At 49.2% G+C, this 11,639-nt stretch overlaps 1 protein-coding gene across 1 annotated transcript in view; it reads right to left on the bottom strand.

Moving 5' to 3' along the window:
• The window catches only part of ARL3 (ADP ribosylation factor like GTPase 3), a 39,552-nt gene that overhangs the window by 22,807 nt on the left and 5,106 nt on the right, over positions 1–11,639 (bottom strand). The window contains exons 2-4 of the mRNA XM_019502740.1: positions 3,300–3,304; positions 2,764–2,907; positions 1,496–1,612 (exon numbers count right to left, since the gene is read on the bottom strand). Coding sequence (XP_019358285.1) covers positions 1,496–1,612; positions 2,764–2,907; positions 3,300–3,302 — 264 coding nt within the window. The 5' untranslated portion in view covers positions 3,303–3,304. The remainder of the gene's footprint in view (positions 1–1,495; positions 1,613–2,763; positions 2,908–3,299; positions 3,305–11,639) is intronic.

Genomic DNA, 11,639 nt, shown 5'->3' on the forward strand with positions numbered 1-11,639 from the left:
TTGATCAGGAAGAAATTTTATCCCACCATTAGATCTACATGGACTGGCGTGGGGTTTGCACCCTGCTCTGCAGCAATGGTGGCATGAAACTCTTCCTTGGATTGTTTGAGAGTATTTTAACTCCTCCTTGTCCTTGCAGAGACACCACACTGACAGTGCCCTTGTTCCCCTGCTTTACCTATAGTAAGTTAGGGTGATGTGTGTGGCATTATGCCTGATAGTGGGTGGCTGGTGAAGTTTTTAAAAATTGATTAGATCGGTGACTCTCAGCCAAGTTGTTAAGGTCCCTTGGGGTGCAGCGAGATCCTTTTAAACACACTGCAGGATGTGGCTCAATATTAGTGCTAGCAGGTGATACGCGTGATTCACATGATAAACTCAGAGATTTCAAATAGGAACCCAGAGTGTCAAAACCATTCTGACCTGGTGTGATCCTTCTCAGTTCTTTGCTACAGAGGAATTGCTCTCTCATTTTTCTGTAGTCAAAAATGAAATGAAAGCTAAGAGCTGGCATTTTCCAGGGGGGACGCTCTGTGTCTAATGGGTCTGAGAACCACTGGGTTAGAAAAACACTTGTTTAAGTTTGGTTTAGAAAGGGATTATCTTGCCTTGAAATTCAGGTGTGACCTTCTGAGGCTCCATCCAGCCCTCATTTTCTATGATTCTGTGATCCCTTCTATTGGGGTAAGTTAGAGGGGTAAGCAGGTCAATGCGTGTGGATCTTTTAAATGAGGTTTCAAGATCAGAGGTTTTCACTGATCTGGATGGACCTCAAAGAACTTCTGGTCAGATGGGAGGTTTGCCGCAGTGCCCTTGCTCAGGATTTTTCCCCCTTCCTTCTTACGCAGACTCCTCCACAGCTGTTGCCTCTATTCAGAAGCAGCTGCATTTTGGAGGCGCTATTTAACTTTACCTATACAGCACTTTGAGACTGTGCCATCCGCTCTAAGTGTAACAACCCTCCATTATAATTAAGCGTTTAGCTGAGACTCTTTACAAGCATCAATCTGTAAAGGAACATAGGTCTTACAATAGAATCACTCACTTGGGAGATATGAACTCCCCCCCTGCATGCTTTCCTGTCAGACGTTGGGCAAGTCATTCAACTTTTCTGTGCCTCAGTTCCCCCACCCCCCAGAACTGTAAAATGACCTACCTCACTGTGGGAGGCTGAGTTCATTAGCAGCTGTAACATGCCTTGAAATTCCCCAATGAGAAGCACTACAGATGTGAACTAGTACGTGTTGGGAAACAATATGCTAGTTTAACGAGACTGGCACAAGAAGTGTGGGTGTGGGTCCAGTGCACTGTGCTGCAGATGTTATGAATAAACAGAAATGTTTCTGCAAATGCCACCCTCTCCCTTCCCCTCCACTTGTTGATCTGTTCCGAACGGTTCGTGTAAGACCCACAATGGTGCTGCTGCCTGACTTTCTGGCTGACTACATGGAAAGCCCATATGTTAATGTAGCACTCAATCGTGGTTAATACTCACAAGGACATCAGTATTTTCAAAATAGTTCCTCCAGTACGGCCGGATCTTCCTTTGTCCGCCTATGTCCCAGACGTTCAGCTTGAAGCCTTGGGACTGTACGCTTTTAATGTTAAAGCCCTACAAGAGAAGCCACAGGCAGCATTACCCTGGATCTTGGGATCATGTTCAGGAGAGTATGGCTTTAACACCATTATCACGGTGCAGGAAAGAGGCACAGGATGGGCCTGGGCTGCTATTCAGCTGCAGAAGAGGTGAGAGGGAGAGCAAACGAGATTCTTGTGCATGTCTGTGTGCATACACTCTGGGATCAGAGGCTGACATTGTCATGGCTACAAAGATGAATGTTGCAGTGGGGGCCTCTGGAGGGTTCAGGAGGGTGGGTGCAGGAAGAGGTGAGAGAGGGAGATGTGAGATAAGGAGGAAAACAGAGGGCGCACTGAGAAGCAGCATGCAGCGCGGTCTCACGCAGAGCCAGAGGTCGGAGGCTTAGTCGACACCAGGCAGCGACGCACTGAGCTTAAAAGAGCAACAGCTGCGCGGCTGAAGGGTCCGTTTCATCAATTAATGCTGCGACTGAAAGGGCGTTCAACTGGAAAAACAGGATGTGGTGTGGGCTGGCAACGTGCTGCCACCCAGCCTGGGGGAGCGGGGCTTGGAATCTGAGTGTGGGCTATTCGCTCTGGGGTGCTGGGGGCTGGGAGCGTCAGGGGGGTGGGGAGGGGAGAGGAGTATCTCGTGCAGCTCTCGAGCAGCCTCCGCTGGCCAGCTTGGGCACCGTGCTGGTGGTATGTGCGACCGCTGCTCCAGTGAGAAGGCTAAAAGCAGGGCAGTTCACGGCAACAAGGATGGAGGGCCAAGTTCCTGGGACTCCCCGGGAGAAAGGGGTGAGGGACAACTGGCCAGAAGCTGTGACACATCCCATCAGCTGCTTGTGTTTTTATGAAGGCCAACAGGGTCAGACTCTGATCTGTGTTATACCGGGGCCAGAGCAACTCTGCAGGCGTCTAGGGTGCTTGTCCTGTGTATTTGATTCCAGAACCGGGCCCACAGCTCATGTCCCTGATGGTGACCATGGGCTGTACCCATCATCCTGTTCACATCCTGCTATAAATGCTGGACTGAGCTGCATCTATCCCGACATCTAATCCAGTCCCCACATTCAGCCCATCGCATTTCCCTGGCACACCTTTTCTTTGCCCATTTACCATGGTGCATAGGACACAGCAAGGTGGAGGAGCAGCTTCCCATCTGGGCAGGGCCTGTCTTACCTGTGTCGGTGTGATGTGGCTGATGTCTTCGGACGCCAGCTGTTTCAGAAGCGTGGTCTTGCCAGCATTGTCCAGCCCCAGGAGAAGGATCCTTACCTCCTGGTCTGGCGCGCTCTTCAGTTTGCGCAGGATTGACAGTAAACCCTATGGCAGACAGAAAGACCACAGGTGTTAATGCTGTGCTAAGATGCCCTCCTGTTGGCCCCCGAGTCTGGGTTGGGACCCAAAGACTGCTGCATCCTTTCATCCCTCTGTTCCCCCTGTTCTTGTCTCTTCCTGCATCTCCATCACATGCAGTGTGGGGAGCTGCCTGGGCTTTCCCAGGGCTGTGTTGTTCCGGTCCAATAGCCTACTCCCAGGGTCAGAGAGTCAGTGTCCCTGGGATGTGGTACACTAATGACCTGCAGCCAGGCTACCGGGTGATCTGTGCTGTCTTTCCCATCAGCAAAACCCTGTTAATCCAAATCTCCCTCTTAGCTGGCTCTACCTTACTTTGCGCCCTGGCATGGTTCCCTTACCAGTAGCCTCTCCCCCACCATCCGATTATCTCCAACTTCATTTATCAGTCTCCTAAGCATGCTGGACAAATGAGACTGGTGCAATTCTGGGCTCTCAGGACTCAGTAGCTAATGGCACCCTTTCGATCCCTGAACCCCCTTGACTAGGAAATGCACCACAGACTCAAGCTGCTGACTATATCAGCCAGAGTTCACGAATGGACTATCTGTGTCAGTCGACTTGCACTGCAAACCACTGGAAAATAAACTGGGCTGTGTGCATGGCCCAAAGCAGAGCTCAGATGCCTGTACTGCAAGGAAAGGGCATCAACTGGAAAAGCCTCCTGCATGCTGCCATGCAGTTGTAAATCACTCGTTGCCTTCATTCAGTTCAGGGGGTCTGGGACTAATGCAGCTGCTCCACAGAGAGGCAATGGAGCCAGTGGACTCTGAGTCAAATACTCCACTGCTGACCTCATGAGTAAGGACCTACTTAATTCACGATTTGACGGTTTTTGCACAAACCATGAAAATCAGTGGTATCTACTGAGAAATATTCCACTGATTGCAATTTCCTGCAAAATCAACCTAACCCTCCACAACCATGTAATACGCTGTTTTACAATCTCCCAATCCTTACTGCGATACTTAGACAATGCAGTAATCCCTGCAGCCACTCTCAGGTGCTTGAAACTCACTGACTGTCTGCGGCGATGACAGGGCCTCTCTGCCAATCTGTGGCGACAGTGGGGCTGCCGGGGAATGCCTGCAAAATTGGGCCTTCATGCTGCGAGCAACCCACGAACATGGCTTCGTCTCACCACAAGTTAAGTAGGCTCCTACTCATGACTGGCCTTGGGCTAGTCCCTTTACCCCTCTCAGCCCAAGGTCCCCTCCTACCCCATCTCCAACTCGACTGTTTTGGATTTAAATTCTTCCAGGCAGAGGGAGATTTTTGCTCTGTGTGTGGGGCACCCACCACGGCGGAGCCCAGGAACAGAGCATGGCTGATGCCAACACATCCTTTCTGGGGCTTCTGCATTCCCTTCCAAGCCAAGTCGCATCCAGTCCAGCTCTACTGGGCATGTGTTCCCACCATGAACCACCGCCACAGCCACCGCTTGGCAGCTGCGCACGACCCAAAGTTCAGACCACTGAAGAAAACTGGAGTCTGCAACTCGGAGTTCAAATACCAATACTGCCCCAGACTTCTCTGGTCACGTGGACCTAGACCTCCCCAACTGTACAACAGGGACAAAGCTACTGGCCTACCTCATAATGTGGGGAAGAGGATGACTGAGTTGTGAGTTGTAAAGTGCTTTGAGGATGGGAAGAGCTATAAGCTGTAAATATTTTTTACAATGGGGAGTAGTAGATATGCTGGAGGGTAGGGCTAGGATTTGGAGAGACCTTGACAAATTGGAGGATCGGACCAAAAGGAAATCTCATGAGGTTCAATAAGGACAAGTGCAAAGTCCTGCATTGAGAAGGGAACAATCCCAGGCACCGGTGCAGGCTGAGGGTGACTGGCTAGGCAGCAGCCCTGCAGAAAAGGACCAGGGGGACTGGGGACATTAACTGAATAGGAGCCAGCAGCATGCCCTTGTTGCCAAGAAGGCGACTGGCATCGTGGGCGGCATCGGTAGAAGTGTTGCCAGCAGATCAAGGGCAGTGATTCTTCCCCTCTATTCGGCACTGGGGAGGCCACATCTGGAGTCCTGTGTCCAGCTGTGGACCCCCACTACAGAAAGGATGTGGACACATTGGAGTGAGTCCAGCGGAGGGCAGTGAAAATGGTCGTAGGGCTGGGGGACAGAACTGGTGGGGAGAGGCTGAGGGAACTGGGCTGATTTAGTCTGGAGAAGAGAAGACCGAGGGGGAACACTGCCTGGGGCAACAAGAACTCTGCCCTGCTGCTTTCCTGGCAGCCCGGTTCTGAGGGAAAAGGGCTTTGAGGTGCAGCAGAGCTAATTGTCTAGTGCAAAACTGCTCTGCTCTGTCAGGTGGCTGATCCACTGCAGGAGTACAGGCTCCAGGTTACCTCTTTCAGCACACCCTGCTCCACACAAGGGTGGCATTGATAGACTCGGAGGAAACCGCATGGCACAGATAGCCTTGACTAAGCTGCTAATAACGCTGGGAGGACAAAGCTGTGTTTGAACACTTCCTCTAGCCGCTCCTGCTCGGGGAATTCTGTTATGGCAAATCCATCTCGCCGATGGACAGCCCAAACAACAAACCAACGTCTGCCGGCCTTGGAGCAGGGAGCTTCTTCCAACAAACTTGCTTATAAAACCATCGGTCACAACCCCAGGCTTTTAAAGACTGCTCATGTGATGGTAGAGCTGAGGAATCCAGCACTTGGGGCTGGAAATGCAATGGCAGGATTGAATCTCATGGTCAGCCCTGCTTGCTTGGGCTTTCGTTCTGCCTACCTCTATCATCAGTAGCCTGTCAATCTAGCTGAAATGCCTATACCAGTGGTTGTCAAGCTTTTTAGCCTAAAGGCAACCTCTGTAATTTTTTGGGACTGGAGCTGAGAACAACAGAGCTAGAATCTAGCTGGTACCAGGTATGGGCAGTGGAGGCAAGACTTCACCCCACCGTGCCCTGCTTTTTCCACCGTCTGCCCCCTCCCTGCCCCCAGTCTGTATCTAAGGGGACAAGCGGGTCCCCACCAGTACAGCTGCTCCACCAGTGACCTACATGTCAGCGACTGAAACCACATGCATCCAAACACTTCCCAACAGCCCTGAGTATGAGAGGAGCTGGGCTAAAATTTCCAGCTGAGTGACTCCATAGCCACCTGCCTGTGCAAACGCCCATGGTGGAACGCGCTGCTGGGGGGAGATGGGAAGCAGCTACAAGTGCACCCTCCAAGGGAGGAATGATTGCTTACCCCCTGGCACAGGGGCCTTCCACCTTTGGAAGGATTGTGCGATATCCCAGTTGAAAACCACTGACCTAGACCTTCGTGATGTTATGTGTTATTATGGTAGTGCCATGAGATACTGCTTGGGAACAGGCTGCTTTTTACTGAGTGCTGTGCAAACAGTGTAAGGCACGGTGGAAGCCCCTAAGAGTTTACCGCTGGAGATGAGCAATGAGAGAGGGTGCAAGATGGGGGCAATCAGACACATACTCCCCTGCTTATTTGCTCAGGTGTAAATTCCAGCAGCTTGACATTTTTTTAAATATGATTTCTGGGGGGCTTTCTGCACTAGAATTTACTGTCATGACACTCAGCTTGTTAATACGCAGCTTGAAATAACGCGTGCATACACCCCAAATTAATAGGCGCCTTCTGACATGCACAAATTCTGCTTCTTTTTCCAGGGCTACGCAGCTGAACAGAGATGCAGCGAAACTCCCTATTGTTTTATCTTTATGGGCATAATCCAAAAACCAGTCCAAGTCAACGAAAGTATTTCCATTGACTTCAGGGGGCTTTGAATCAAGCCCTATTATTTTAGGTTAGTGCTCCCAGTAAAAGGCTGATGAAATGCTAATCCTATTCGCAGCAGTGTTTGCTAAGAGTAGAACAATACATCCCCTGAGCAGATCGGGATTAGAAACCTTTATGACTCTAAATTCAACTACAAAATTCTGAATGTGCAAAGGGCCGTGTTGCAAAGACTCATTTATCTGCCATTGAACAAGTCTCAGGGGCAGGAAAGAGCAACAGTGGCAGACGTTAGGAGATCCCCTCTTATTACATGATGATGATATTGCAGAGCAAGTACAACTGCCTACAAGGAAACGACCGCTGCCGTTCCGTGTGCTATTCAAGTGACACCCTGGCTGCACAGTTGATCACAGGATTATCTGGGTTAGCCAATAGAAAAGGAGATATTTATAGAAATAAAAGTATTCTCTAAGGTATAAGGTAAGCTGATTTAGAAGGCTGGAAGAAAAGCAAACTGGGATCTAGACAGACTCTCCTTCAGCAGCTCCGGGGGCATTCGCATTACGCAATTCATGCCTGGAGTTCAAATGCAATCCAGTTTAACTTGAAACACACAATAATTTAGGCTCCTGGTTACACCTGATTCTAGTCATATAGTAGCAAAAGCCTCACTCTGTAAAAGCAGCAGGGTGTTTTCTCTCGTTTTAAATTTGGCCTTATAAACATCCAAGCAGCTGAGCGACGAAGGCATTAATTGCTCCTTGATGGCTTAGCAAACTAGAGAAGTAACTCAATTAATTTCCTGGCTGCGTGGCTGCGCTATACAACGCATGGCAACCTATACTACACACATGCTGAGGGACTGATTTTTTTTTTTTTTTACTGGCAAACAAAACATTTTAAATTCACTTTTGAATGGGAAAGCCATAAACGTGGGCAGTAAAGAGTAGGGTTACACATATTCCAGAGGAGAGGGCAAGATCACAGGTACTGCAGAACAAACCTGCTGTGAAGGATTATTTATTCATTCCCTATATTACTGCAGTGCCCAGAGCCCTAGTTGCAGACCCCACTGCACTGACATGGTGCAAACGCAGAGCTTACAGTTATAGTTCAAGGCTTTGTCTATGTTACAAAGCTGTGCCATCCTCGCTGAATCAGCCAAGGGTATGGAAAGATCAGGCGCACACCCGGCCAATTTACCCTGCCTGGAAAACACGCAGCCTTCTTGCTGCCAGATACAGCTGTGCTAAGAGAAAGGGGACTCTGTTGGCTTAGCTTCTGGCATTCGGGGAGGCGGTGTAGTTAGACCAATGGCAAAACCCCTCCTGTTGCCATATGGCAGGACTCTGGTAGGAGGCTCTGTGGATATAGCTCTCCTGGCAAAGCTGCAATGGCAGCAGCCTGGTGATGTACGCAAGCCTCGAGTCAGAAGATGGAAACAGCTCAAGGGTGAAGCATGAGGAACCAACATGGGTCAGCAGGACAGGCCCTGGTTTCCATATGTCAGCAGGAGGGGTGTGAAGGAGAACAGTGAAGTGGCTTGGCTTTATGTCTGTAAGGAGCTTCTCCCGGGTATGAAAGAAAGCACCGATGTTTTTGTTTAAAGGCTGGCGTCATGGGCTGACTGGAGGTGGGAGATGATCTAGGAAGCCGGTGGAAGGATGTAAAAATGATGGGTCTTGAACGGGACCTTTGTAGCAGCGTTCTGGGTGGAATATGAGCGTAGCAAAACTGGGGCTTGTCGTGGCTAGAGGAAACGGTGGTGGAGAGGTTAGGATGTTACATAACCATCAGTGAGAGAGTGCCATTTTCTGGATGAAGATATTAAAATATATATTTATATGGCACAGTTTAAAAAAAATTCAGAACCGAGTACTGAGTATTGTATGCTGTCTTAAGAGACAAACAGAGCAAGCTGGAAATGAGGAAAAGTTACCACCGTAACCGTCAGAGAATAAGGATGTGTAGTTTAGGAAAAGTGTGTCATTTCTAGGTTTAAAATACCCACAGAATCACCAAAGGACTTTTTGTTATAGCTCCGTGCAGTAGTCCTGTTTTCTTTAGGAAAAAAGCTACGTGTATATAAAAATGCAATGACATTTATAGACCTAGCTATGGGGTTTGCAGGTTTATTCAGCTTTAAATCCAAGCTGTATGGATTTCTAGAACTAGCTGATGCATGTAACTGCGTTCAGTGCCACAGAAGCAGTTCAAAGCAAGATTCACATTTATAGGCCAAATAAGAAATTAGTCTTGGGGAAAGAGAGCATTGAAATAATCTTTGTAAATATCCTCTTGGAACGGACAATATACAGGGTGTAATGGAGGGAACAATCTCCTGCTATGTTCTGAGCTTAAAGATGGGGGCCTCGCAGTCAAAAGAGAGCTGAAAGTCTTGTCCCATTAGGGATGAGAAGTAAATAGCTTCTCTTTAGCTACATTAGCCGCAAAGCTCAGATAATGAATATAAAATATAACTGCAGGGAAACCTGCCCTTGGTTACCAATAAATGTTGGCTGAGCAGACGTGGCATTAGCTACAGCTCCAGAGAAGTCTGCTGAAGTACAGGCCTGCTGCAAAGAGTTTCACTACCCAAACCATTGATCAGACCATGTCGACTCTTCTTGTGTCTTCCGCTGGCTCCTACCCCTCTGTCTCATGAAGCGCAAACTATTTGTCTATACAGTGGAGTCGCATCTTATGCAGGGGTTAGGTTCTAAAGTCAGCGCGTACAGCGAAAATTGCGTAGAGTCAAAATTACGGAGAGCGAGTCGTAGACAAAGTGGTTGGCTCTGGTTCAGCTCAAGAAGTTGATTCCGTAGGCTCATCTGCTGCTGGTTGTTTTTTCTTGAAAAACATGGTGATTGGCAACTGTCGCTGTTGTCTCTTGAGCTGATCAAACATTTCTTGGTACAGTCTCAAATCGTTAGTAATACTACATGTGATTTTGAGGCTTCGTTCCATAGAGGGATCGTATGCAGAAATTAAATCATTCAAGTGTTTCGCTGCTTGGAACAGCGTGTATAGTTGAATTTGCGTAAGTTATATGCGCGTCTGATGTGACTCCACTGTACTTTCAAGGCCCTTCATATCTTCTTTGCCGCTGCAATGTCAAGCCCTGTCTCCACTCAGCCCAGTTCCAGCCTCCATCCCCAGCTGATTACATTTCAAGCCGGCACCTTTGTGCTTTCCCCTCTGCTACCAGACGCTGGGGGAGGCCTCCTCAGAAAGCAGCCTCCTTCCCCGCCTTTACCTCGATGCCTAAAAAACGTTGTCCTCTTGTCAGGAGCTGAACTGCTGTCACCACCGCTGACCACATTGACCCAACTGTCTCGCTGCCCCCTGGACCCTGCAATAGGTCTGTAGCTCTCTGCGGTCTTTAGCCTCCTGGGTAGACTGTACGCCGAGTGGGGCAGAGACCATCTCTCTACTGTATGTTTGAGCATAGTGGACTCTTGATCCACAACCTAGGGGCCCCAATCATGGACCAAGGTAGGCAAGGAGGATCTTTGGAGAAGGTGCAGCTGGATTTATACCGGACTCACAAGCCATTTCAGACAAATGGTCTATCATACCCAATCTCTTGCCTTCAGCCGCAGTTCATGTGTGGTGCATCATTATGCAACAGTTGTGCGCTGCGTGTGTGGAGGAGGGGAATCCTTCCTGATGGCAGCACCTGACTGACTGATGCCCGGATGAATGACATTTGATTGCCTTTATCTGAGCCTGCATAACCACAATGTTCCTAATGGTCATCCAATCACCCAGCCTTTTTCGAAATACAACCACAGTAAATTAATCTATTGAGCACACTTTATTCAGTACTTCTTACACTGGCAAAACTCCCAATGAAGTCATTAGCTTGCTGTGTCTCCACCATATGGTGTCATTCAATGCGGGCAATTTCTTTCCGTGCTGAAGTCTAACATTTGCTGGATTCAATTCACCTAGACAGCTTTCCCCGCTCAAACCCACTGACACAGCTTTCTGTCAAAAGAGGTCACACGCAGTTTTCTCTTTTGCCGCCCTAAAAGTGATCTACATCTCTGTCTTTGCATATGCAAAATTAAATGGGCTATAAGAAAAAGGAGAGGGGGAGGGGGAAAAAAGTCAAGAAAGCCAAGCGGAGGAAGTCTGGGCAGATTTCCACAGGAAGAAAGCTTGCAAATAAAATCTGCATCTATGGGCTTCAACCAGGACGCTGCCAACCTGCTCCTTTCCCCTGGTGGTTTCAGGCTTTGAAATGTAGGTCTCTTTTCTGGAATACTGACACATTTTCTCCGGCCTTACCTTGACAGCTACCTGCTGTAGGCGCCAATTTTATAGACCTAATTAAAGAAAAGGCATGACGTAACAGGCTCGTACGTGAAGGAGAAAGTCTGAGAGCAACTTAGTCCTATCTCCAGGCATCCTAGAGAGAAGCTGGTTGTCAGGTTGCATCTCCGGCAACTCAAGTTCGGGGGAAAATTCTAGAGGCGAAAAATCTCTGAATCCAATGCCAGGTTTTTTGCTGGGCCTGTGCAGAGCAACATCGGGCCAGTCGATCTCTGTGACTCAGTGTTACCATCTGTGAAACGGAGCCCATTTCCAAATGCTGCGCTGAAGCGCTGTAGCATCTTCCTTGGAAGAAGGTCTCAGTCCGACGTCGATCACCCACACACCGCGGCGGCGCGGAGGGAGTTTCTTCCAGCCGCAGAGTCCTCTTGATACCAAATTTCGTCAGACTCGGAAAGAAACGGAGCACGTGCTCCACGCGTCCCGCGACCCCGTCTCCTTTGCGAGGCCTTCAGGGCGCCTGACCTCACACCACCAGCAGAAATAAGACTGCAATCCTTCCGCGCCAAAATGAAATGACGGACCGTCTACCCGGCGCTGGGTTATGCTCACAAAAACCGCACTCGGTGCTTGGCACCCAGCGGCCGCGTCCCAGCTCTGGGAACGTGAACCGGGAGCACCGGGCCGCGCCGACT

Source organism: Gavialis gangeticus, unplaced genomic scaffold (assembly GCF_001723915.1).
Source record: "Gavialis gangeticus isolate Ggan-Ray unplaced genomic scaffold, GavGan_comp1, whole genome shotgun sequence".
NCBI lineage: Eukaryota > Metazoa > Chordata > Crocodylia > Gavialidae > Gavialis > Gavialis gangeticus.